This window comes from Notolepis coatsorum (genome assembly GCF_963971535.1).
Source record: "Notolepis coatsorum genome assembly, chromosome: 10".
NCBI lineage: Eukaryota > Metazoa > Chordata > Actinopteri > Aulopiformes > Paralepididae > Notolepis > Notolepis coatsorum.
Genome location: NC_140174.1, coordinates 26,857,909 through 26,885,896, shown reverse-complemented (window position 1 = coordinate 26,885,896; position 27,988 = coordinate 26,857,909). Strand labels below are relative to the sequence as shown.

Genomic DNA, 27,988 nt, shown 5'->3' with positions numbered 1-27,988 from the left:
CTCGAAGTCACTATAGCTGTTAGCTACCAGCTAATATAACGCATAAACTTCTAGGATAACCCGAGGTATTACTGAAGTTTATTCCTTTTTCCGTTTCACTATTCCCACACTTCACTATCGCTTGTAATTCTATGATAACCCGTTTTATAGCAGAGTTTCTCTATCCCTCCCGCTTGCTCTTCAACGGGGCTCTCCGAGAGCACACGTCTGTCCACGTTCACTGTCGAAGAGGACTTCCTCCTGTTCCGCTCTCCAGGTAACCAGCGTCTCGCTCGCTCATCTCCTTCCTCCTCTGCTCCGCCTGCCACCACCGCCCCCTGCTGGCGACCGCAAACTGGTCCCACAATGGGACACTCAAGGCAGGAAGGATGATTTAGTGTCACGTTAATAATCCATATTGAAGCCGGAGGGAAGAAAGAGAACCTCGCGTTATTGGTCCGGGCGAGATATCAAAGAGAAACACTGGTTATCATGTCTTTGTGCACACAGGGGAAGTAAAAGGTTACGTTAGCACTTCTGAATAATAAAAGAATATTCAGGATGCTACACACTTTTTCTCCTTATTTTTCTATTTTTCTCCCATCCCAATTTCGCCTCGCCAATTCTCCCTTCAATTCACCCCTCCCCTGTCTCGAACGTTGCTAGACTATGCCTCCCACTGGTCGGCTGCAGTGAGGACCAAGCCTTGCATCACGTGTGCCCTCCGGTACACGAGGAGGCAGCTGTCGCATCTTTTCACCTGTACAGCGCGATCTCTCAGTGGCGAGGAGTAACGTGTGGGAGGCTCACGCTGCCCCCGTTACTTCCTGATTCTGCTGTACAGGCGCACCAACTGACCTGTAGGAGTCGCTGTCCACAACGTCCGATCCCCACCCACCAGCTTTCCCACCCCTAACACTGCCAATTGTGTTAGTATGAACGACCAGCCAAGCTGGTAGCAACGCCAAGAGCTGGGCTCGAACCCAGCATCTCCTGCGTTAGTGGTGAGTGCCTTGCCCACTGCACCACTTAGCCGCTGTATGACGACAATGTTGAGCTAACTGAGACATACAGTAACTTTCTAAAAATAATAAAACAAAAAACATACAAAACTAAAAAGATCAGAATTTGAAGACAATAAGCCTGTAAAATTACTCAAACATTACAAATTACAACTCTATTTGAGGCATTTCACAACTTTCGCTCTCTAGCTGTTAACATACATATTAATAAAGAAAATCAGCAGATTAGTATACATCAAATGATCAATTAAGCAATGCGACTTGAAATGTGGCCCTCTTATAACACATGTGATTCGGATATGGCGTGACACACAGAAAAAATTTACTAACCAACACAAATGGCATAGCCATTCTCCCATATTTAATAACAATGCACTCCTTATTGCACAACGACCTATCAGATATCCCAAATGGGAAAAGCAAGGCATACATACATTGGGAGATATATTCAACGAACGGGGTTTCTGTAGCTATCATGAAATTCAGAACAAATTTACCCTCACCAGCTCCACTTATTATTTCTATATACAGTTATTAGCAACTTTGAAGGCTCATGGAGTCCCATTAAAGATACCACTTGAGCACCACAGATATCACAAATTCTTCTATGAAAGGGAGACACCGAGAGGCTTCGTATCTGACTTTTATCATCACTTACTAACATCTTCGTATGGAATCCTTCCCCTAGACTCAGTTTGGAGGAGGGATATACCAGACTTGAAAGTAGATTTTGATTGGCAAAAAGTCTGGGCAAACGTTCGACTAGCGTCATGCAACCCGGACCATCAACAGATTAATCTTAATTATATTCATAGGATTTACCTGACACCTATAAGATTGAACCGAATGGGGCTTAAACAAGACTCTCTATGCTCCTTGTGTCTAAGAGGTGATATAGGTACATTTATGCATATGTATTGGGAATGCCCCCCTGTTAAGATATTCTGGGAAGAAGTCACTACGCAATTATCAGAATTTTTATTTCTGAACATACCTGTAATGCCTTCTGTATTGTTGTTGAATGATGTTTCGCAGTTAGCATCCTCTATACAGCTAAAGAGACAAATTTTGTCCGGTCTTACGGCTGCTAAAAAGTTGATAGCATCACGATGGATTCAACCGGATAAAATGTGCCGGAAGGTATGGGTTCTTACCTATCTCGATGTGATTTATTTAGAGATATCTACAGCAAGAATTTTAGGTGTCAATGAAGCCAGCATTGTAATCTGGTTAGAAGTGGTGGAGAGAATAAGGGTTAGCATATTTTTCTACTTCTAATTTACATGCTATACTATGTTATTTGATACTTATCTTGTCTAGCACAGTCTCTGGAGCGTAACAGTAAGAAGCATTTTGTATAAAAGTATTCTGTACTTCTGTATGACAACTATTAAAGAAACTTGAAACTTGAACATATGAATTGTAATCTCTGGTTAGAAACGAATAATGGATGGATTATCCAAGGGGGGTCCTGAGGGGGGGGAAGAAGAACGAGCAAGAGCATATGTATGTACTGTATTGTATAATGGGGATTATGTATATATCTCGTAACCTACATTTATTGATTCAAATACAGGAATGTATATTCCTGTGATTTATTGAGATATTTACTGTTAATGTTTGTCTTGTCAAAAAAATTATTTTGCTTGTGATCTTGGGGAAACTGAAATCTAAATGTTAGCTTGAGTCATTTGCATTGTGTCAATGACATTTAAAAATGTCTCCGGCTCTGTCCATCCTGAGGCAGGTGAAGACTCAGGTAGGGAGACTGATGGAGGCAGGGGAGAGGAGAGCTCTGTTAGATTCTGACAGGCTTCACTCTCTCTCTCCAGTGTGAACGTGGTGTGGGCGTCGTCGCCCGTCTTCACCTCCTGCCGTGGTTCAAATCCCGCCTTTTTAGCCATGTCTGCCACTTTCTCCGCAAAGCCCACCTCCTGCTCTTTGGTCAGGTCCAATAGGAACCTGAGATACATACGAGGAGGATTAGCACAAGAGACCACATATATTACCAGGACACATTAGCTGAAAGATGCTAAATTAATACACAACAGTTGTAACTGGAACTGGAATTTAGCGCAGCAATGAAATATGTGGCAAACAATATATCAAAAAGAATGTCTATATTTTACAGAACGTGCTAGAATTATGAGTAAACAGTTATGTAAATACTGTACAGTCTGAGAAGTATTTGTCACGCTGACGGATGAATGATTAAACTGCACCGCAGGTGACTGAATTGTCGCCATGGTAACAGGCACCTTAAAAAGAAAATAACTCACTTGGCCAATTCCACGACGAGCACAGCTTTCTGTGCAGCAACCTGTCTCAGTGTAGGAGCCAACTGGTGCACCAGGCTGAGAGAGAGAGAGAGAGAGAGAGAAAGAGAAAGAGAAAGAGAAAGAGAAAGAGAAAGAGAAAGAGAGAGAGAGAGAGAGAGAGAGAGAGAATGTCCGTCAGCTTTTACAGACAAGAGCTTTGCATTGGTTTGTGGTAGTCATGGTTAGCATGGATTGTGTTGAGAAAGGACTCTACCAATCAACAACATCATTGGTAAGTAGAAAATAGGGCTAGGGGGGGGGTTTGGAGCCTATTACAGGGACTGATGCTCAGTGACTGAGTTACATTATTTTAGTTGTGAAAATCCCTTCCAAATGTCTTTCCATGGCGGTGTGGGCCAAGGGTAGACCTGTTTTATTAACACCTCTAGCCTGAAGGTAAAGCCCGGTCCTCTCCCTCACTGTGTGGAAGGGTCTTGTGGCTCATCACATCATCATGATCAGTACCCTGACCGCCCTGATGATATGATGATGATATGATTAATGCATTTATATTGCGTCCCTCAACCTATAGTTACATCAGGTAAGAGAAACAGAAAGACAGGATCGGGCCTCATTCAACAATACTCTCTTATTATTTTTCTTATATTCTTGCTTACCTGTCTGTTAAGAGAACAATAAGAAAAGCCACCACCACATTCATCAAGCCGTTCTTAAAGTCCAAATCTGTTCTTACCCAGGTTTTTTGAATGGTGAATCCCACTCATTCTAAACTGGATGCGCGTTCTCTCGCAAGTCATTTGCATACAGAGACACGCCTCGCGGGCTCATTATAATACAAGAGCCGTGGGTCTGCATCGGATCCCCCGGCCGTATTCAAGCGCTGGAGCGCTTTGCGATGGATCAAAATTAGATAGGAATCAAATGTATTGTCATCATACAGCACCTATAGCTTACAGTATACAGTATACAGTACGTGAAAAATGAATCGTTCCAGCAAAGTACTGTAGGCTTTGTCAATACTGAACGACTGTGCGTTGTCAAGAGCCAATCGCACAGGTTGCCACTCATCTGGCTCTGCAAATAGATCTAGAGTCTGAATATATCCGCATATATAGCCTGATGACTGGCAGTGCGCATAGTACAGTGCGTGCTCCAAGTCAAACTGGATGACACATCTCTCTCTAATCCATTCTGAGAACGGAACGCAGTGCCCGCGACGCGGGTCTTGATTGATTGAAAATTGTATTAACAGATTGCAGAATGGGTACAATGCAGTACAGCTCAATACACACAATTGTTAAGGGGATGGAGACTAGAGAAAGACTTTCGTCTTGTTTACATCAGGGTCCCCCATTTTCAATTCATCATAACATAATGACATACATGACATACAGATAGACAGTACTGCTACATCTATATATTTATGACATACCAGATCTACAAATACAGTACTGTTTGTGATACAAAAATAGTTAAAAAAAAAGAGAGTATATACATTTGATGTAGAAACTGTACATTGGAGGATGTGGGGGGGGGTTGGGTAGGTGGGGGGGGGGTAACTGTACATTGGAGGTGGTTGGGTGGGTGGGGGGGGGGGTGGGGGATGGGTAGGCGGGTGGGGGTAACTGTACATTGGATTATCGACGAAACCTACTTGGTCCAAGAAGAGGGTCTCGTACAGACGGACATAATACACCTGTCATACTACAACACAAAACTAGCTCAAGGATTTTGTATGGCGAAAAGGTGGGTTTTGAGCATGGCCTTAAAAGTCTGTAGAGTGCTTGCAGCTGCAACTGCGAATGCCCGGTTCTATTTCATTCTGGCTCCGCTCAGCGTCAGTCTGCACGCACTTCACTTCGTGCACGAGCACTGAATAAAAGATTCCACAATGTACCTTTACATCCCAACATTCGTCTGGCCACACCCCTATCCGCTTACCTTCATAAGCAGGTGTGTGAATGAATGAATGAATGAAAACTTTATTTAACAGATTGCAGAATGGGTACAATACAGTACGGCTCAATACATACAATTGTTAAGGGGATGCAGACCTGAGAAAGACGTTTGTCTTGTTTCCATCAGGGTCCCCCATTTTCAATTCATATAGACATATATGACATACATGACATACAGATAGTCAGTACTGCTACATCTATACATTTATGACATACCAGATTTGCAAATACAGTACTGTTTGTGATACAGAAGGAGTCAAGAAAAGGGAGTATATACATTTGACGTAGAAACTGTACATTGGAGGAGGTTGGGTGGGGGGGGTTGGGTACATTGGGATATTGACAACCATACTGGGTAATTTACATTGGAGGTGGTTGGGGGGGGGGGGGGGCCGGGGGGCACACTGTATAAACAAGTAACACTGTACATTGAGGGGGGGGGGGAGGAGACACTGTACAAACAAACACAATTGTACATTGAACTATTGACAAAACCATACTAGGTAAATGACTGGTCACCTAGAGTGGTCACCTACTCGCCTCCTTCTTCACTTTCACCACAAGGAAGTGCCTTCGGTAGATCCCACACTTGACGAGGTTGTTAGCTGAAGAAAGTTGAGACGTGTTTACATTTTTTCTTGCTTTTTTCTTCTCTCATATATTCCGAAAGAAAAAAGCTAAGTCATAATGTCTACTTCGGAGGGTCGCGCTCGCAACGCCACTCTTCACCAGCGGTTCTCCATCGCCGCCTCTGTCGTACGTCTTGGAGCGGGGTTGAGGCCTCTCTCGTGGTCGGCAGCCACGCCCGGTAGGCGTCCGATGGGTAGTTTGCCTCTCCAAGGAGCTGGTGCACCAGTGCCTACTCCTGTGCGATGGCCTGGTTCCAGCTCTGGTTCCTCTGCTTCCGGGGAGTCGTCCGCTGTTGGGCGGCCGGCTCCTTTGGTTGCGGGGGATTTGAGACGCAAACTTTTTGCGTCAGCTCGCTCCCGTCGCTAGATGGTGGCTTGCAGACGCGAACGGCCTGGTTTTGGTGAGTTGCTGGAGCTGGATGAGGATGCGTCTGTCTCTACATGGCCGATGGAAACAGAGGACTACATGATAGAGGCGGACGGGTTCTTGTTTGAAGGCCCGGTGGAGACATGTCTCCCGCCCGTCCAGGTAACACTGGAGGGGGGTGAGATGTCTCCTTGGGGTTCCTCGTCCGCGGATGTTGGGTTAGAACCTCCGACTCGGCGGCGGGATGCCCTGCTATCAGCCACATCAGAATGTGGCTCCTTGACCCGTAGTCTGCTGCATGTGAGGGACGCGGGCTCGGAGGAAAGTATGCAGGGGGAACTGCGTGCTTTGTTCCCCGAGCTCATGGCGGCGGTGGCGGCAGTCGCAAACGGCGTGCCGCTGCCGCAGCCACTGCCTGTTCCTGTCCCTGATGATCTCATAGGTCATCTATGGCAACGTCGCCCGGTGAGAGGGGTGGACGTTGTCTATCCATTTTTCCCCTCAATGGCGGCCTACGTCCGTCAGGGCCAGGTGGTCTCCCACATCATGGGCCTTACTCCCGCCTACGTGCAAGTCACGCGGGTGGCGGGTTCAGTAGACGGCATGAAGGAGGGCATGCCACGGCTTGATAGGCCGATGGCGGCGCTCCTTTGTCCTGAGGCCGTTACGGAAGCCGGTTCCCCAAGGGAAATCGGCGAGGCGGTTGGCATTTTGGAGCGACCAGTCATTTATCACCGGAACACAATCTCTAGCTGCCACTTCTAACATCACGCAGCTGGCGAGATTCTTGTCCGGGATATTGACGGGCGGCACGGAGCTGACTGATTTACAGCATGATCAGCTCGCCCATTCGGCAGGAGCCATCCTGCATCTGATTCAGCCGCAGGCTATAGCCGCTGGGAAAGTGCGCGCCCTGGCCACTCTGATCCAGCGCCACCTTTGGCTGGAGCAGGCGCGTGTGCCGGAGAAGAAGAGGACTCCCCTTCTGATGGCACCCCTCTCCGAGGCTGGACTATTCGGGTCGGCACTGCAGCTGATGACCTCAACCTGCAGGGAGATGCAGGAGGAGCGCTCCGTGCTCCAGCCTCATTTCCCCCCGCCCGATGTTGCCGGTGGAGTCAGACGGCCGCCGCGTCGTCGAGGTTCCTCCGCCGTGGCCGCCACTGCTACCACCGCCACTGCTGGACCTTCGGCGAAGAAGGCCAGGAGAGAAAGCGCCTCCGCCACTGCAGCCGGCCCATCTACGCCCGGAGGTGACGGTAGGGATCGTCGAGACCAGCCGCCGATCGTTTACCGTCCCTCCGGGGCTCCACGGGGTGGAAAGCCCCGAGCGGCTCGTGGCAGGCGTCGCTAACTTCATTGACTTTTTCCCTCTGTGGTCCCCCCCTGTTCCCTTCCCGGCCCCTCTATGATTTTTGTTGGAAAATAAAGAGTCCCTCCTAAAGGGGGACTGTATTTTTTGTTAACAAACTGTGTGTTTATTCACCAAACATATGATGGGGATGCAACGTGTGAATCTTTCGCTAGTATGGGTTTGATAGGAGGGCTAGACGTTACTTTCATGTTAGAGCTTAAGCAAGGCCTGCAGCCTACACTCGGTTGAAAAAGGTTTTTTTCTGCCTCGACCTGAATCTCCACATAAAGGTAGAGGTTAGTTGTGTGCTCTGTTGCTTAAACAGTGATATTGAGCTGCAACACTATTGTGTTGGTTTGCAGTAATGCTCATATGAAAACGTACCGCGGCTCAGCCGCTCTCTCTCTCTATCAGATTTTTCGGTGTCTTACAACATAGATACAGGTGTCGGGTTCACACACACACAACTTGGCCTTGCTATAAACCCTGTTCACAGATATGTCTGTGGCTAGCATGCATTGGATTAGCTTGCGCTATTCATTGGCATTGCTACTGAAGGTATCATATGGCTGTTGTTGTTGTCATATGCGAGGGTTGGGCTTGCGAGGGGGTACCGGATAAACCCCTCCTTCCCTCTTCTGATTGGTCAGGGGGTTTCTGGGACTCTCTTTTCATTCGGTCAGGGTCAAGCTGTTAGGCAGCTTGGCACGGGGGGGGGGGGGGGGAGGGTTTCCCAGACTCTGCACCTATCACAGGCGATTGAGTCTTGGGTTTCCCCCCGTCATAGCAAACGTCACTAGGCACGTTTCTATTGGACGACGGCTTCCGTGAGTTTAGACCCGTGTGTAGGGTCTGTTGTTGTCAAGTTGTCGGGGCAGAGCGTAGGAACTTACTGTTCTACTACGCTCGATATACATGTAACTTGAGTCGGTTGGTCAATGTTACCGTGACTTTTCAATCTACGACTCACGTGGAAAGTCTCTCTGAGGAGTTCCGTCTCTCCTCTGTGGTAAGGGTGGCGGGATGTAAAAATGTAAACAATTTTCACCCTCGGCTGCGTCACGTGGGATTCATGTCAGTCTGTGTTTCTTTCTTTTTTAATAAAAAAGAGTGGAGAATATGAAGCACGACAACCTTCTTGTCGTTCTCCCAGGCGCCTTGAAGGATCAATGTGGGGTCTGGTTAGACTATCCATTGATATGTTTTGGGTCCCGACGCATACATAGTGCTGGCTCGGGGTGTTTCTGTTAAGAGTCATGCAGGAGGCTAGTACGCCTTGGTTGCTTGTTATTAAAACAGCGTTTTTATAGGGCAACTGGGATGGGGGATTTTTTCCTCTTCCGAGAGCCTGTTACTGGGTCTCGACGGATTCTCGTTCATATCTGGGGGATGTTAACGGAATAGATCAGAACATAGGTAGAGGGGTCTCACGCCCTTGGGGTGGGCCACTGAGCGCGGTATAAATAGGACCGTCTGGGTGGCGCCCTCTTTTCATGTTTTAGATCAACACGCATACCTGCCCCCTCTCCTGGAGTGGGCATGTCGGCGTGGTTAGGGCACGGGACTGGTTATGGTCGCGCTGGTCCAGGTCAGTTAACCCGTTGTCCGCCGGGGATGCGGATCTGCTGTTCTGGTACCCTGAGGGACTTGTGCTTTTTTCGGGGGGAAAAATGCCGGGTCGGCCCGGGTGTCACAGGGTTAGGCGTTATGGAGACCCTTTGTTGGGTACACGTTGTACCTGGCACTATTATAAGGGGCTGGTTCTCCTTTCTTTCGCTCCTCTCTCACGCATGGCGAAGAGGGGGCTGTTGGGGTGGTCTTCTGGACCTCCTCTGGTAACCCTGTGTGCTTCCCGAGCCACCGGGCCCGGTCCGAAGTAATGTTTTGTTGAAACCGTAGGCCTGGGATAACCCTTTTTTATTTATTTTTTTGTATTTTTTTTTGTATTTTTTTTTTAAACAAACATATAAACAAACATGACAACACACGATAAGATATACAAGCATTAATTGTCAGGGCACATCCAATGAGATCACATTTTAGTTAGTTGTCTTATATAAGATATACCCCTAATACCTGTTATCTAAAAAAACCTACACACATATGCTCAGCTCGAACCCCCCCCTCCCGGACCCCACCTTGAGAAGTACCTCCACTATCCCTCGCACCTAACCAGACACTACCATTATAAGCTAGCTTTTATTCTCTCCACCACTTCTAACCACATTGACATTTTGGATTCATTGAGACCCAGAATTCTTGCTGTAGATATTTCATGGTAAATTACATCGAGATATGTAAGAAACCAAACTTTACGGCACATTTTTTCCGGTTGAAACCAGCGTGATGCGATCAGCTTTTTGGCTACTGTGATACCCGATAAAACCAATCTCTTTAGCTGTGGATTCACTGCAAACTCAAAAACATCATTCAATAATAATACCGAGGGGTGTACAGGTATATTCCAAGATACGAGTTTTGATATTTGTTGGGTCACATCTTTCCAGAATGCCTTAACTGGTGAGCAGTCCCAATACATGTGCATAAATGTCCCTTCGTCCCCATTTGCACATTGGGTGCATTTGGAATCTTGTTTAAGCCCCATTCGGCACAGTCTTATAGGAGTCAAGTATGTCCTGTGAATATAGTTAAGATTGATTTGTTGATGATCTGGGTTCCTTGATGTAAGTCGGACATTTGCCCAGGCTCCTTGCCAATCAAAGTCATTTTCCAGGTCTGGTATATCCCTCCTCCAGACAGAGTCAAGTTGGAGGGTTTCATACGAGGACGTTAGTAATTGATGATAAAATTCTGAAACAAAACCTCTCGATGTCTCTCTTGCGTAGAAGAATTTGTGGTATCTGTGGTGTTCAATTGGTCTGTCTAATGGAACACCGTGAGACTTCAAACATAGCTCTAACTGTTTGTGAAAAAGCCATATTGTGGACTTGGTGAGATTAAATTTTTTGCGTATTTCTTTATCACTACAAAAACCCTGTTTGTTAAAAACATCCCCTAATGAGTGTATGCCTTGCTCTTCCCATATAGGGAATCTTATAGGTCGTTTTCCAATTAAGAGTGCATTGTTATTGAATAAGGGAGTATGATTGTGCCATTTTTGTGGGTTAGGATTTTTTTTTTGTGATTCACGCCATATCCGGATCGCATGAGTAATTATGGGGCCAAATTTTCGTTCACAGTGCTTGATTGGTAGTTTAGTGTATGCTATGTCCTTCAGTCTATGTGGGGCTACTATGTTTTCTTCTATTTTTCTCCAGGATGCTAATGCTTGGGAGTCAAACCATGTTGTCAATGGACTTAATGTGTATAACCCTTTTTTCTTGAGGGGTTATAGGAACAACCACCGTATGTGGTACCAAGAGGGTGGTTGATTCCCTGGTGTGTTGGAGCAGAGTCAACTCCCGGGTTACCCGGTTGAGTGTGCCCCTGCACGTTCATGACGTCTGCCAATCGTGTCAGCCTTCTCTGCCTCGACCCCTCTGGGTGGTTTTTTTTTGATGGAGGCTTTGTCATGGTGCGCAACAACGCCAGCATATGCCCTGTTTTCAGTTGACCCCTTTGGCGCCTGTCTTGTCCGCAGTGCTCCAGGCTCGGGTCTACAGCCTGCTGCCTGGTTTCCCCGGTGCGCTGCCTGCTTCCGTTGGTTAACTTTTTGAAAGCTTTACGGCCATGCTGACTGCCTGTGTTGCAGGGTCAGTGTGCCAGGCGGTGTACTAATGGGGGGGAAAGGGCCCGCTCTTGGAGGGGCCCTGTCCGAATACGCTGGCGATGTGGGGGGCGGTGTCACTAAGTGACCGCCTGGTGGGGTCTTGATGCCTGGCGTCATTGACCTCTCCGGGCCCCCCTTTTTCCAGGGGATCCAGTCCCTTCAGTGGGTCTGGGTCTTCCTTCGCACTCCGCTGCTACGGCCTTGCCACGAGGTTGAGTTTGCTCTTGACCCCGTGATTTTGGGGGCAGTAACGAGGGTTGTTCCTTCCGTTCGTTCCCTGGTGGCATGTGGGTTGTGCGTGTGCGTAGTCGTGGGGTCAAGTCACGATCTGCTCACCCTGTGCGTTGAGTTGCTTGAGTTCCTCTTCACACGGTCGGATCCGTCTCCCTCCCGTCCTCCAATAGGGAGGGTATCCTCCATTAGGGAGGGTCGGGGGGCTCGGTCCTCCCCGGTCTGATGGTTGTGGGGGGCCTCAGCGGGGTACATTTGTCGAGCTTCTGGCTTCCGCTCAGCTCCTCTTGTGCAGACTGACGCTGAGCGGAGCCAGAATGAAATAGAACGTAAGGTTATGTATATAACCAAGTTCTATGAATTCTGGTGACGCTCAGCGTCAGGACGCCACTGCGGCCCTTGATCTCACCTTGTGGTGAAAGTTTGGGAAGGAGGCGAGTAGGTGACCACACACCTGCTTATGAAGGTAAGCGGATAGGGGTGTGGCCAGACGAATGTTGGGATGTAAAGGTACATTGTGGAATTTTGTATTCAGTGCTCGTGCACGAAGTGAAGTGCGTGCAGACTGACGCTGAGCGTCACCAGAATTCATAGAACTTGGTTATATACATAACCTTACGTTTCCCTTCGTCACCAGTCTTGAATGACCCTGCAGTGGTTCATCCTTGAATCAGTCAACACAGACTTCCACCTGCCTCACCCCTTTTAAAAACATATTCCCTTTACAGATGACTTATTACCTGCTATACAGGAAATACTTACTGTGGCCTTGCTGCTCAGAAATCAGTCAAGTCATTTAGGTATTGAGATGTAAACCATGGTCAGATAGAATTAGTCGTAAATTCTCACAATCTTTTACTGTTGGCTACAAAGAGATCTCGCCATTCAAGGTTGAATACTACTTTCAAAAGCTGAGGGCGTTTCAATATCGCTTTATCTTTATCTACAGCCTTATATATTGATCCGAGAATTTGTGCTGCTGTTGATTGACATTCATTTAAATTCATATGGAAGAACAAAACTGAATATATGAAATTAAAACTGTTCAGCTCATTCAGCTTTAGACTTCAACAATCAACCATATTTCTAAGATAAAGTGGTCAAGGAAATGCATCCATAAATAATTCCTCCGGTTACTACATTCCCAATCTGGAATAACCAACATGATTTATATAAGGAAACAAAACCTGTAACAGCTTCTTAATGCCTGAGCTCATACCTGGCAGCAAAGTAGATGGTGTTGAACAGCTGGGAGTATTTCTGCTTCTCTGGTAGTTTGGAGAGAGAGTCCATCGGCAGGAAGGTCACTGAGACACCCTTCAGACGCATGAGGTCTGAAAACAGAGGGTTGGGGGCAGATATTAGATAGATAGATAGATAGATAGATAGATAGATAGATAGATAGATAGATAGATAGATAGATAGATAGATAGATAGATAGATAGATAGATAGATAGATAGATAGATAGATAGATAGATAGATAGATAGATAGATAGATAGATAGATAGATAGATAGATAGATAGATAGATAGATAGATAGATAGATAGATAGATAGATAGATAGATAGATAGATAGATAGATAGATAGATAGATAGATAGATAGATAGATAGATAGATAGATAGATAGATAGATAGATAGATAGATAGATAGATAGATAGATAGATAGATAGATAGATAGATAGATAGATAGATAGATAGATAGATAGATAGATAGATAGATAGATAGATAGATAGAGACCAGTGGTTCTCAAAGTGTGGTCCGGGGACCCCCAGGGGTCCTTGAGAGGGTTCCAGGGGGTCTCAAGCTAAATTAGTAAAGAATTGTTTATTTCACTAATATTTTCTTCACTATATGTTCGTACAGTAAGAGAATGTATGAGAATGACTATTCTGCTCTCTCCTTTATTATGGAATTCTGGATGAAATCATACGTACCAACAAATATCCTTGGCCAATTATGGATCAATCCTGGACATGAAAAAGCTTGAGAACCTGGACATGAAAAAGCTTGAGAACCACTGGACTGGACAACCCTTTAAGAAGGACGTGGACAAAGTCTGCATAGATAAGCAGACTGTTTTACCGTTTATGTTGCTTGATTTGTGGTGAGCGTCTGACCGTGAGGGTGCCTCCCCTGCCTCTGTTATCTCTGTGTCGGTGAGGTTGTCCCTTCTACAGGACAAGGCCCGGAACAGCGCCTGAACATTCACTATGGAGATATCCATGGCTGTCTGTGCATATGGAGGAGACAATGGGGGACCGGGAGGAATTGAGATACAACTTGAGACACATTCTAAACGGATCACAACCAAACATCACTGGTGGAAAGTCGACTCCTACAGTCAGGGTCAACTAGTGTTCTCAGACAGTTGAAATGCTGTAGAATCAACCCACAAATATTTCAGTTCAATGGAAATCCTCGGCCAACCTGATGAAATTAATTGTTTACAGAGGCTTCAGTGAACATGACAGTAACAAGGCTTGTGACTAGTGGAGGCCCTGTCCTAACACATCCTAACATGAGTCCGTAGCAACTCTCTTAATAATACAAAATATAGATACCAAAATACGCCCTCTTCGGACGATGGAGTTTCTCTGCATGAGTCTGATTATAGGAGTCAGAGTCACAGTCTCACACCGCCACCAAACAGATGGTTTGAATGATCGTGTATAAAACAGTATACCGTAAAACCATCATTCCACACAATCATCTCACTCTACCTTGACGTGTTGCCCGTTGTTTGTCTGCAGCAGACTCTTGTCATCAGTCTCAATGCCAAAGGAGAGGTAAGGGCTGGACACAATGTCTCCCCAGTAACCCCTAGCTGGCACGTGACCACCCCTCTATAACACACACACACACACACACACACACACACACACACACACACACACACACACACACACACACACACACACACACACACACACACACACACACACACACACACACACACACACACACACACACACACACACACACACACACACACACACACACACACACACACACACACACACACACACACACACACACACACACACACACACACACACACACACACACACACACACACACACACACACACACACACACACACACACACACACACACACACACACACACACACACACACACACACACACACACACACACACACACACACACACACACACACACACACACACACACACACACACACACACACACACACACACACACACACACACACACACACACACACACACACACACACACACACACACACACACACACACACACACACACACACACACACACACACACACACACACACACACACACACACACACACACACACACACACACACACACACACACACACACACACACACACACACACACACACACACACACACACACACACACACACACACACACACACACACACACACACACACACACACACACACACACACACACACACACACACACACACACACACACACACACACACACACACACACACACACACACACACACACACACACACACACACACACACACACACACACACACACACACACACACACACACACACACACACACACACACACACACACACACACACACACACACACACACACACACACACACACACACACACACACACACACACACACACACACACACACACACACACACACACACACACACACACACAAAGACAAGATGAGTTCCTTCACGGTATCACGGCATCTCATTGCATAGAAACACCTCCCACACATACTTACGTGACTGAACACCCGCGTGGAGAGTAAACTTGCATTGGTTGTTTGGTAGATACCCTCCCTCATCTCAAACGCCACGCCCTGTTCCCTCCACCGAACATACTGTTGTTTGTTGATGACGCCACACTGTGGTTACAGAATAAAGAGATAAGAGTTGCCATGTCAAAACATCTAAGTCTTCATAGAATTTCTGAAGCAGTCGGTTTTTTAACTCTTAACTTAACTTCCTAACAGAGTTGTTTGAGAGAAACTGTTCAAATTCACTGAATTTAGGAGGATTCTGCTATCCATGGAAATTAATTGCTATATAAAGGTCTATAATGCATCCCAACAGAAAATACGCTATTTCAGCTTTTTAGTGGATCTGGCAGGTCATTGGACGAGTGGGCAAATGTAGAAACAATAGTCTGATACCCCTTTCTGGTGCAGTTTCATGATGAGGTCCCAATCGAAGCAGCCCTTCCTGGAGTCGTAGCGCGTGCCCAGGTGCCGTCTGACCCGGCCGTCCCAGGCCTTGGTTATGGAGAGGGGGGCAGCGCGCCCAGGGGCAGAGGAGGAGGACGGAGGTTGGACCCACAGCTTGAATATCCTGTCCAGCTCATCTCGCTCCTTATACTACAGAGATATGCACATTTGGGTGAGATTAGTAATGGAAATGTAGGAGTATTTGAAGTATACCCACCTCTTTCATATAGCCACCCCCCCTCAGCCATCAGCTATAACAGACCACCTCCTCAACTACCACTACACCACGACTGGATGATTTACCGAGCTTTGTGAAGCCATTATGCTTATGCAGCGGTAGAATTGTCCCTTATATGCAATAACATGTGCCCCATGACAGTTCAGTCAGTATTTGTGAACACGCACCACTCTCTCTACTAAAGCTAGAAATCAGAGATCTGGGGCTGCTCCATAGACGATGAATAGGGCTCTGAGTTTGTGGGGCCATAAAATGTTTGTGTGAACTCTCTGTAATGTTCTGGCCATGGACTGTTCTCCCCTGCTCTGCCTCTCCCTGTGTCCGTATGTGTTCTCCTTGTCTCTCTGTCCCTCTGTGTTATTTTTCTCTCTCTCTCTCTCCCCTTCTCTCTCTCGCTCTCCTTCGTGTTCCCCTGTTAGTTTTTTGTATTTTTTTTTTTTATTTTTTTTTTAAACAAACACATAAACAAACATGACAACACACGATAAGATATACAAGCATTATTTGTCAGTGCACATCCAATGAAATGAAATCACATTTTATTTAATTGTCTTATATAATAGGATATACCCTTAATACCTGTTATCTAAAAACCTACACACATATGCTCCAGCTCGTACCCCCCCCCTTCCGGACCCCCCATTGGATAATCCATCCATTTTCCCTTGCTCCTAACCAGACACTACCATTATATGCTAGCTTTTATTTTCTCCACCACTTCTAACCACAGTGTCATTTTGGATTCATTGAGACCCAAAATTCTTGCTGTAGATATTTCTTGATAGATCACATCGAGATATGTAATAATCCAGACCTTTCGGCAAATTTTTTCCGGTTGGAACCATCGTGATGCTATCAGCTTTTTAGCCACTGTGATACCCGATAAAACCAATCTCTTTAGCTGTGGATGTACTGCCCACTCAAAAACATCATTCAGCAGTAGTACAGAGGGGTGTACAGGTATATTCCAAGTTAAGAGGTTTGATAGTTGCTGGGTCACCTCTTTCCAGAATATCTTAACTGGTGGGCAGTCCCAGTACATGTGCATAAATGTCCCCTCGTCCCCATTTGTACATAAGGAGCATTTGGAGTCTTGTATAAGACCCATTTTTTTCAGTCTTATAGGAGTCAAGTATGTCCTGTGAATATAGTTAAGATTGATTTGTTGATGGTCCGGGTTCCTTGATGTGAATCGAATATTTGCCCAGGCTGCTTGCCAATCAAAGTCGCTTTCCAGGTCTGGTATATCCCTCCTCCAGACAGAGTCTAGTTGGAGGGTTTCATACGAGGACATTAGTAATTGATGATAAAAATCTGAAACAAAACCACTCGATGTCTCTCTTTCATAGAAGAATTTGTGGTATCTGTGGTGTTCAATTGGTATGTCTAATGGAACACCGTGAGAATTCAAACATAGCCGTAACTGTATGTAAAAAAGCCATGTGGACTTGGTGAGATTAAATTTTTTGCATATTTCTCCATAACTACACAAACCCTGTTTGTTAAAAACATCCCCTAATGAGTGTATGCCTTGCTCTTCCCATATAGGGAATCTTATAGGTCGTTTTTCAATCAAGAGTGCATTGTTATTGAATAAGGGAGTATGATTGTGCCATTTATGTGGGTTAGGATATTTTTTTTGTGTTTCGCGCCATATCCGGATCGCATGAGTGATTATGGGGCCAAATTTCCGTTCGCATTGCTTAATTGGTAATTTGGTGTATACTAAGCCCTTCAGCTTATGTGGAGCTACTATATTTTCTTCTAAATTTCTCCAGGATACTAATGCTTGGGGATCAAACCATGTTGTTAGTGGTCTTAAAGTGTACGCCTTAAAGTAGTGGTAGAAATCTGGAAATGCCATACCTCCGTCTGCTTTGTTTCTCTGTGCGGTGGATCTTTTTATACGTGGTGGTTTTTTATTCCAAATAAATTTGTATGTGGAGGAGTGTAATTCTTTCCAGTAACCCTTTGGAGGGGGTAACGGTAGCATTGAGCTGAAAAAGTTGATTCTAGGTAGGACGTCCATCTTGATTATTGATATACGTGCCTGTAATGAGTTTTTAAGTTTCGACCACCTGACAAGGTCGTATTTGATTTTGTTTTGGATTTTTATGTAATTGTGCTTCACCGTTTGGCTTATGTTGGGGAATATCTCAACTCCCAAACATCTAAATTGTTTTACCATCTGTATCTCTTTTGGGAGGGTTATATTTCTTTTTGCAGGGGCGTTAAGTGGGAGGAAGGCCGACTTCGGCCAATTTATCCTAAATCCCGATAGATCTCCAAAGTCCTCAATCAGCTTGAGAAGATGAGGCAATGATGTGTTGGGGTTTTGCATGAACAGTATTACGTCGTCCGCATATAAACTAATTTTGTGTTGTGTGCCCTTGATTATGATTGGTTCTATGGATTGGGATTGTCTTATATATTGTGCTAAAGGCTCTAATGATAGATTGAATAGTCCGGGACTAAGAGGGCAACCCTGTCTGGCTGAGCGTGATACCGGAAAGATTTTGGAGATGATTGTACCTGTTGTAATCATGGCCGATGGGTCTTTGTATAATACTTTAATCATATCGATGAATCCTTTACCTAACCCCATCCTTTCTAATACTGCCCATAGATACGACCATTCCAACCTGTCAAAAGCTTTCATTGCATCCAGGGCAGTGGCGGCCGGTGGGTGCTTCGCCACTAGGGGGCGCTATACCAAACAGTACAGTACAGTACCACGCAACAGACTCATGGCAAGACGTGAGCGATTCGACTCACGCTCACGGCAATGAATCGGCTCTTATGAACGAGTCGCTCAGCTGTTACTACAACAACACACAACCAGTCAAATAAAGTATAGTCTAGACTAGGGATGGGTATCGTTAGGATTTTATCGATACTACTACTCTTATCGATACTGCTTAACGGTTCGGTACTTTATCGATACTCTTATCGGTTCTTTTTGGTTCTTTTTTTGCAAGAAAAAAAGACAATTAATTAAGAACAGAATCAACATTGCTTTATTATTTATAAATACAACTTTATAAATAAGTATTATAAATAAATATAATTTCTTCAGCAACAGCAGCAGCAATGTTCTTTTATATAACTTTATAAATAAATATAATAAATTAATATAATTTCTTCAGCAACAGCAGCAACAATGTTTTAAATGTGTCTGACTCTGAATTATAGACTTTTTATAATAAACAACAAATGCAAAAGGCTAACAGAACTGTGACACTCATTCACCCTATCCTCTGTCATCCTTCCTCTAGCTCAGTGATTCCCAACCTGGGGTCCGCGGACCCCCTGGGGTCCGCCAGGGGGCGCAGGGGGTCCGCCAGACCACAGATGATTTGAGGTATTCTTTTTTTTATTTTTATTTTATTTTTTTTATTTTTTTTTTATCATCAGAAGCATGAATAGTCTCTCCACTACAATAAAAAATAAAGATAAATAAATAAACATCTAGACATGATTTTTGAACGTTAACAGTAGGCTACCGGGTAGCCGCTAAAACGCGAATCAGTTGACTGTATCACTTTCTGTAGCTAGCCTAGCACGCTAGTTAACTTTCTCGGCTCGTCTGCAGTCAGCCGCCAGAGGCGAAAATGTGTGACAAACGAAAAGGAGATGACGGCAGCTCATCTGCAAAAAAAGTTAGGACCTACAGCAATCGCGAAAATTACATCACCATGGGCTTCACTGAGGGACCAGACAAACGACCTGAGTGTGTGATTTGTGGAGAAAAGTTGGCAAACTCGAGCCTGAAGCCCAGCAAGCTGAAGAGACATCAGGCGTCTAAGCACCCAGAAACCGTTGGGAAGGATCCAGACTTTTTTCGGAGGAAAGAACAGTCTCTCAAGGCGAACAAGCCTGTTGATGTTAGAGTAGCGTGGAGCAGGGGTGGCAGTGATTTACAGAAGGCTACCGAAGCCTCCTTTGAGTGTTCGCTTTTAATTGCAAAAGCAAAGAAACCGCACAATATTGGCGAGCAGCTCATCAAACCAGCCTGCATCAAAATGGTTTAGAAACTGTGCGGCCCACAGGTGGCGGATAAACTAAAATCAGTACCACTCTCGAACAATGTAGTGAAAGACCGAATTGATAAGATGTCAAGTGATTGCGAGCAGCAGCTGTCAGAAAAGCTTAGAAAGGGTCCATTTGCCATACAACTTGATGAAACTACAACTGTCGCAGACGAGGCTGTGCTCATCGTTTATGTGCAATATATTGAAAATGAGGATCTGAAGCAGGACATTCTCATGTCAGTCAACCTTACTACCAGGATATTTTTACTGCAGTGGATTCTTACTTCATTCAACATAAATGCAAACCGTTCACCATTAGGGCCTGATTTGAGAGGATGAATACAGGATTTGAATATTGGCCAAAATTTTGAAATACATATGGTGCAAGATTAGATTTGTTGATTGAAGGCACAAGTCAAAGAAGCATAGTGGGTCTAATTATGATGCATATGCCTGTGTATAAGCAGTTTGTTATTAAAATGACAAAAAAAGGTATTAAACCCAGCTAGGACAGATTCTCTCTGCTACTGATTGGAATTTCCTGTCTCATATTTAGTTTAATTTGTTGCATTGATTTGTTCCATAAATGCAAACCGTTCACCATTAGGGACTGATTTGAGAGGATGAATACAGGATTTGAATATTGGCCAAACATTTTGAAATGCATATGGTGCAAGATGAGATTTGTTGATTGAAGGCACAAGTTAAAGAAGCATAGTGGGTCTAATTGTGATGCATATGCCTGTGTATAAGCAGTTTGTTATTAAAATGACAAAAAAAAGGTATTAAACCCAGCTAGGACAGATTCTCTCTGCTACTGATTGGAATTTCCTGTCTCATATTTAGTTTAATTTGTTGCATTGATTTGTTCCATAAATGCAAACCGTTCACCATTAGGGCCTGATTTGAGAGGATGAATACAGCATTTGAATATTGGCCAAACATTTTGAAATGCATATGGTGCAAGATGAGATTTGTTGATTGAAGGCACAAGTCAAAGAAGCATAGTGGGTCTAATTGTGATGCATATGCCTGTGTATAAGCAGTTTGTTATTAAAATGAAAAAAAAAAGTATTTTATGGTATCTTATTAGGAGGGGGTCCGCGAATTTCATCAGAGATGTTTGTGGGTCCCTGGGGGGAAAAAGGTTGGGAACCACTGCTCTAGCTGCTAGGGAGAAAGGACTTTGGGTGGTGGAGGGAGGTAGAGGGAGGATGTGTGGTGGGCCTGGGCTCACTGGGCTGGGACATAGTGGCTGACGCCTCAGCTTGACGATCTATAAAAGGTTTAGATTGTAGTATTTGTAGCTAAACAATTATTTTGTTTATTAGCCTATTTGTAATAATTCGTTATTAGCCTAGGCAACTCCGTATCTTGGCTTACGGCTGCAGTGTTGCTTTGGATAGGCGGTGTCTTGTATTAGTCAGGCTTTTGTCCCAAACGGCGCCTCATAGCAGTGGACGTGGATGCAGATGGAACACTGCGCGCAAGGCAGTCGAATACGCGCATTTCTGCACACTAATATCATGTTTTGCCAACAGATGTTTTGATAAATTGCTCGTATTGCCACCCTTACTGGCAAATGTTTTGTTGCACTTGTGGCACCAACGTGCGTTGTCGGCATCGACCCTTGTAAAATATATCCATACTTTAGAACGCTTCGCTCTATCCGCCATCACGAGTCACGACTCAGTGCATGCAGACTCAGAGCTGTCTGTGTCTGTGCAGCGCGCTTCAGCACGGAGACAGCACTTTCATTAAGGAGTACCCGTATGTAGCACTACTAGCGAGCGACTCGCGAGGAGTGTGTGTAATAATGACTCGCTGTGGCTCGCTTCTCGTGCAGAGACAGAGAGAGGATAGATCGTTTGCAACTTTTAAATAATAATAATAATAATAATAATAATAATTTCTCTAGAGTATCGATAGCAGTACCGAGGACGTCGGAGCTTATAAATACTCCGGTATTTTCTAATATAGTACCGGTTCCCGTTTAAAACCGGGGTCCGGGGGGCATCCCTAGTCTAGACTCTAATTCACAACTTGAAACACAATATATAAATAGAAAAGTTAGAAACAAAACTCGCCCCGTCTCCAAACACAGGCAGATCTCTCCCTCTCTCCTTCTCTCTCACACACAGCGCGACGTGGAATCGATTCGTTACACAATCAGACCTATTATATACCAAGAATAACTTCAGTATGAGTACAGGGCTGTACACATATTTTGCATATTGTTAAACGAGCCAAGGCTAGCTATTAAACTATCGATATGAATCGAAAATCTGGGACCCTGATGTAAACAAGACAAACGTCTTTCTCTGGTCTGCATCCCCTTAACAATTGTGTGTATTGAGCCGTACTGTATTGTACCCATTCTGCAATCTGTTAATAAAGTTTTCATTCATTCATTCATTCAAACATAGACGATATTAAACAAGCCATAATCCACGTATTTTCAATCCGAGAGAGCTGCAGTAGTTAAATCAATGAGCCATCGACACAGTCAGTGTGGTAACGTTATTATTGCATCCAAGATTGATACACGGCTGGCTAGGCAGTTGGTAGTCATAGTCTTGTGTTATAAAATAAATAAACAATCAGCAATGTCTCGCTTCATGAATGGCCAGCAGTAGCCTAACAGTACTGCTCCTAAAAAAACTATTTACAAACGTTAACGTTAACCACAGAGAGAGAGAGAGAGAGAGAGAGAGAGAGAGAGAGAGAGAGAGAGAGAGAGAGAGAGAGAGAGAGAGAGAGAGAGAGAGAGCGAGAGAGAGAGAGACTCACTGTTTAGTTGACACGTCCAGGGCTTGCCTTGATAAAGTGTATAATCCACTGTCCACTGTGTCCAGACTGCATCCGCCATATAGCTTGTTAGCCAAGTGTTAGCTTGTTAGCAGTTAGCAGCACCACAACACAAGTACTTCATTCCTTTGTCCATTTCCGCTCGAACAGACTGCAAACTACCTGGCGTTCTATCGCCATGCTCTAAGACAAACTCTAACCTTAACCAACTTTGAAAGAGTGCCTAAGCTTAACAGTCTAAAGAACTTGCAGTCACGGCATGATCTAAGACAAACAACCTAGGACCAACCTAGGAACCAACGTAGGAATAAGCTAGAATTGGAACATTAGAAATTGGATTCGGCCAATCAGAGATCGTCTCTGTGAAATTCTGCTACGGAAAAAAATACTGGCGTCGGCCAATCAGAGAGCGTCTCCGCGAAATGCGGCTACAGAAATTCTTGACGCTACTGGCTAGACCGCTTCAAATCGCGCCCGGATTCCAACATAATAGTCATATTTCAACGCACAACGCGTTATGCACTGATTGGCTGTGACGGATACAGCGATCAAACTGTGACGCGCACTCAGAGCGCTATCGCGTCTAGCCCGGGCGGAAAAAAAAAAAAAAAAACGTGATGTCACTTCCTGCTCAGGAAAACGAGTGTTTTTTATTTGAGATAAATACATTATATTGTGCATTGGAAATACAAACATACTTAAAATGAGTAAATATTATTCATTTTAAACATGTTTATATTATTTATAGGGCTATAAAACAAAGAAACGAAAAAGTTTTATTTTCTTCTTCTCTGATTTAACAGCAGCTGGCAGCAGGTGGGTCGGCGCCCTTGCGCCCCTAGTGGCAGAGCCGCCACTGATCCAGGGACAGTATCGCCTTAGGTGTGTTGTCTTCCTTATTGGCATCTAGTACGTGTAGTAATCGTCTTATGTTATCGGTGATCAAGCGACCTCTTATGAAGCCAGTTTGGTCCGGGTGGATTAAAGATGTCATATGTTTTTGTAGTCTGATGGCTAATACCTTAGAGTACAGTTTGATATCGGTTCCGAGGAGGCTTAAAGGTCTATAGCTACCGCACTCGGTGGGGTCTTTGTCTTTTTTAAGGAGGACTGTTATGTACCTTAGAGTACAGTTTGATATCGGTTCCGAGGAGGCTTAAAGGTCTATAGCTACCGCACTCGGTGGGGTCTTTGTCTTTTTTAAGGAGGACTGTTATGAGTGCAATATTGTCATTCTTATGGAAGTTCCCCTCCTTAACTGAGTATAAAATCATATTTAGTAATAAGGGTCCAATTATGTCCCAACAAGAGAGGTACATTTCTGGTGGGATACCGTCCCTTCCAGGAGCCCTACCACTTTGCATTTCAGATATGGCCTCCCTAAGTTCATCTAGTGTGATCGGTGTTTCTAACTGTTTAGCGTCATCCTCTGAAAGTTTAGGGAGAATAATTTGATTAAGATATGTGTCCATTTTGTTTTGATCGAAGGTCGTTTCTGATTTATATAAGTCGGAGTAGAATTCTTTGAATGTATCGTTTATTTTTTCAGGGTCTGTTTCAAGTACTTGTTGTGCTCTAATGGTAGTTATATCTGCAAATTTTGCATTAATTCTTAATCGCATGGCTAATAGGTGACTAGGTTTAGAACCTTGGGAATACTGCTGTTGTCTTGTGCTACGTATTTGTATTTCCGATTGTTGTCTGTATATGGCATTGATCTCTTTTTTTAGTACATTAACTTGATTTTCTAGTCGAGTTGAGTTGTTGTATTTTAAAGAATTAAATAACGCTGAGTAAAGCGTTTCCAATTCAGATCGTTTTTTGCATTGATTCTTGCGCATTTTGGAGGAAAAGCTATCAGTGAAATCCTTGATCATTCCCTTTACCGACATCCATATTATTCTGGGGTCTTGCACCGAGTTTGCATTCTCCTGTAGGAATACTATAAGAGCTTCTTTGAGTTGTGTAATGAATTCCTTGTTATTAAGCAGCATCGAGTTAAATCGCCATCTTGGGGCTCGGGAAGATAGTATACCAAATGTTCCTTTTAGGAGTAAATAACAGTGATCTGATAGTGCATTGGGTATCATTTCCACTTCATAGTTACCAAATAGTCTCGGGGATGCAAAGACATAATCTATTCTTGATAATGTGTTATGTCTCGCAGATCCCCTGTTAGTTTAGAGTTTTTTTACTGTCTTGTATTAGGTTCACTGGAAGACTACAGAGGGCCTCACAAGCAAGATCCAGGTGTTTGTCAACAAATGCCTGCACTACATCCTCAAGCTGTGGTGGCCCATCAAAACCACAAATGAAGAGCTGTGGAGGATAACCAACCAGGACAGCATAGCTACTACGATCAAAAGGAGAAAGTGGAACTGGATAGGGCATACCCTTAGGAAGGACTCAAACAACATCACTAGACAGGCCTTGGACTACAACCCGCAGGGGAAGAGGAAAGCCGGTAGGCCGAGAAACACCTGGGACTAGATCCACAAAGAATGGATTGCACGGTGGGAATTCCACCCTTACTTACAATTCATTATGAATTGAAAATGGGGGACCCTGATGTAAACAAGACGAAAGTCTTTCTCTGGTCTGCATCCCCTTAACAATTGTGTGTATTGAGCCGTACTGTATTGTACCCATTCTGCAATCTGTTAATAAAATGTTCATTCAATCAATCACCTGCGCTGCACCATGCATGCACCATGTGACCCTGAAAGTGAAAAACCACGTCTTATCCATTCTGCCACCTGTAAAGGTTCTAATTGAGGTGGTGAAGCAGGGTTATCTAACTTAGGAGAGTTTACATCAAGGGGCTACTATTGCACAAATACTGACTGAACTGTCCTGGGGCACAGGAAGAACATAATGTGAATTCTTACAATGGGCGACATCCCCTTTTAATGTGTGATTTTTAGATTTAACAGTGACAGCGCTGCAGACAGGAAGATAGACCGACAAGGTCTTGTCTTCTACCTTGAGTAGTGTTGTGTCCAGGCAGGGGTGTGTGGCCGTCTCCAGTGTGTCGGTGACGGACAGAGAGAGCTGTGACGCCACGTGTCTCAGGTTTTCCTCCGTCTGGCCACGGATCTCACTGTTCCCAAACACCTCCAGGAAAACCTCGGTCTTCTCTGTGGAGACGCCATGGTGGTGAGATGAGCTATGAGTCATTATGCAACGAGCCACGTGATACAAATGCTTAAACTATGCTATAAGCTCATAATGTAGTTTTGTAAATGACGAAAGAATCATAAACACAGACCACATTTTACAGGCCCAATTGGTAAATCTAGATTTAAACTAATGAGCCACCAAAAATAATAACTAAGAATGGACTCTTTGTTTTGTCTTCTGTTTAGTAGTTTTGATTTGTTTATCTTATTTATTATTTATTTTTGTTTTATCTGTATCTCTTATTTCTATTTATTTTTAGTTTGTTTTGTTTTTTTCATTTGTGTGTCAGCATGACGGCACTAGAAAAGAAACAAAATGTTTTCTCAAAAATGTGTCTGAATAATCCTGTGTAAAGGATGGGCCGCATTGGAACGACCAGACACCAAAATAAAATCATTCATTCATTTAAACTGACAAGAATTTTCCCATGATGCCCATTGTACCAGATGTCTGGCCCCTCTTGGATCTTTGTCCTCCTTTAGTCCAAATCCATCTCACTACATATTCTAATTGTTCATCTCCGTTCAAATCGTGGTCACAAAAGCAAATATTGACGGTAATATTTTGCTACGTGTCATGATTCAGTCTGATTTCACTTAAAATATCAAAATAAGGTTATTATCAACCACAGGAAAAGGGTACATATTGTACGTTATGTTATAGCCACAAGTAATATATTGACATATTTATGATATTTTTGTTGGGGAACGAACCCGGGATGCTCGCATGGGAGGCAAGTTACTTAAGTATAAATATGACTTATACAATAAGTCAATATATTACTTATAGATATAACATAACTTACATTATGCACCTTTTTTCCTGTGGTCGATTAGTACTTTATGTTTTTTGATGAGACGGTGTTGCAGCCAGCCTGATTGGGTAACGTTATAAATAAGCCACCATCCTTGTGGCCCATTGGGTCTTAGGTTCATTGCAGACAGTGTGGACCTACCATGAAGTCCCATGCTTTCCTGAGGTGTCAGAGCAAGATAAAGGAGCAGTAATTGTCTCGCCACCACCTCCATACAGTTTTCTATCACCCATATCTGTCAGGGAGCAGAAAGAATGCTTAAGTAAAACACTGTACACACAATAGAACAATCTATCCTGTCTAACTATCCTCAGCACTCAGAGACTCACATGAAGGCTATCCGTGTCCCTCAGACTGGCAATGGTCTTCAGAATGTGTCTTGGGTCCCCACTGCCTACCAGCAAAACATTGACTGTCCCCTCCTGCCTCACAGGGCCTGAGAGAAAGAAAGAGAGAGCGAGAGAGAGAGAGAGAGAGAGAGAGAGAGAGAGAGAGAGAGAGAGAGAGAGAGAGAGAGAGAGAGAGAGAGAGAGAGAGAGAGAGAGAGAGAGAGAGGCTAGAGCAGTGGTTCTCAACCAATTTCATGTAAAGGACTCCCAAATGTAAACACATTCGACTGTGGAGCCCCATAAGACTTTATCTCAGGGACCCCCATTTGAGAAGATCTGTGTTGTTAAAAATGATTATGTTCAGAATTCCATACTACACTCACAATGGCCAGTGGAAGTGCACAACATTTGCATGTGAGTTGGATCAATCTGATTTAATATCATCTATATATTTCAAGAAAAATATTAAAACTCTATTTCACAAATAAACACATGGGTCAACTGAGGTAAATGGTTTACATTTACATTTGGTAATTTTAGCTGACGCTTTTATCCAAAGCGACTTACAAGTTTTGTACGACAAGTCAGCAGGAAGTGTTTACTCTCTCTATTACATAGCTGAACAAATTACATACATAATCCATCACCATATTAAATACTACCATTCTCGCGAGTCGCGAGAAGGAGGTTGTCAGATCCTGGTGCGCGTGAGCCTCACCTGTTCCCAGGAGGTCGCGCGCTGGACTGAAGCCCCACCAGGCGACACAGCCCGCGCCCTCTAGTGTTCGTCCAGCGCTCAT

General features: G+C 44.3%; 1 protein-coding gene across 1 annotated transcript; it reads right to left on the bottom strand.

Moving 5' to 3' along the window:
• Positions 1 to 217: 217 nt before the first annotated feature.
• On the bottom strand, positions 218 to 27,988 carry dnaaf3l (dynein axonemal assembly factor 3 like; the record flags this gene model as incomplete). The annotated part of the gene is made up of 12 exons (XM_084322978.1): positions 218 to 334; positions 2,771 to 2,963; positions 3,281 to 3,355; positions 12,769 to 12,883; positions 13,636 to 13,783; positions 14,274 to 14,396; positions 15,327 to 15,449; positions 15,738 to 15,938; positions 25,848 to 26,002; positions 27,001 to 27,094; positions 27,189 to 27,295; positions 27,907 to 27,988. 12 exons carry the CDS (start codon positions 27,986 to 27,988, stop codon positions 218 to 220), a joined length of 1,533 nt encoding a protein of 510 aa, XP_084179104.1.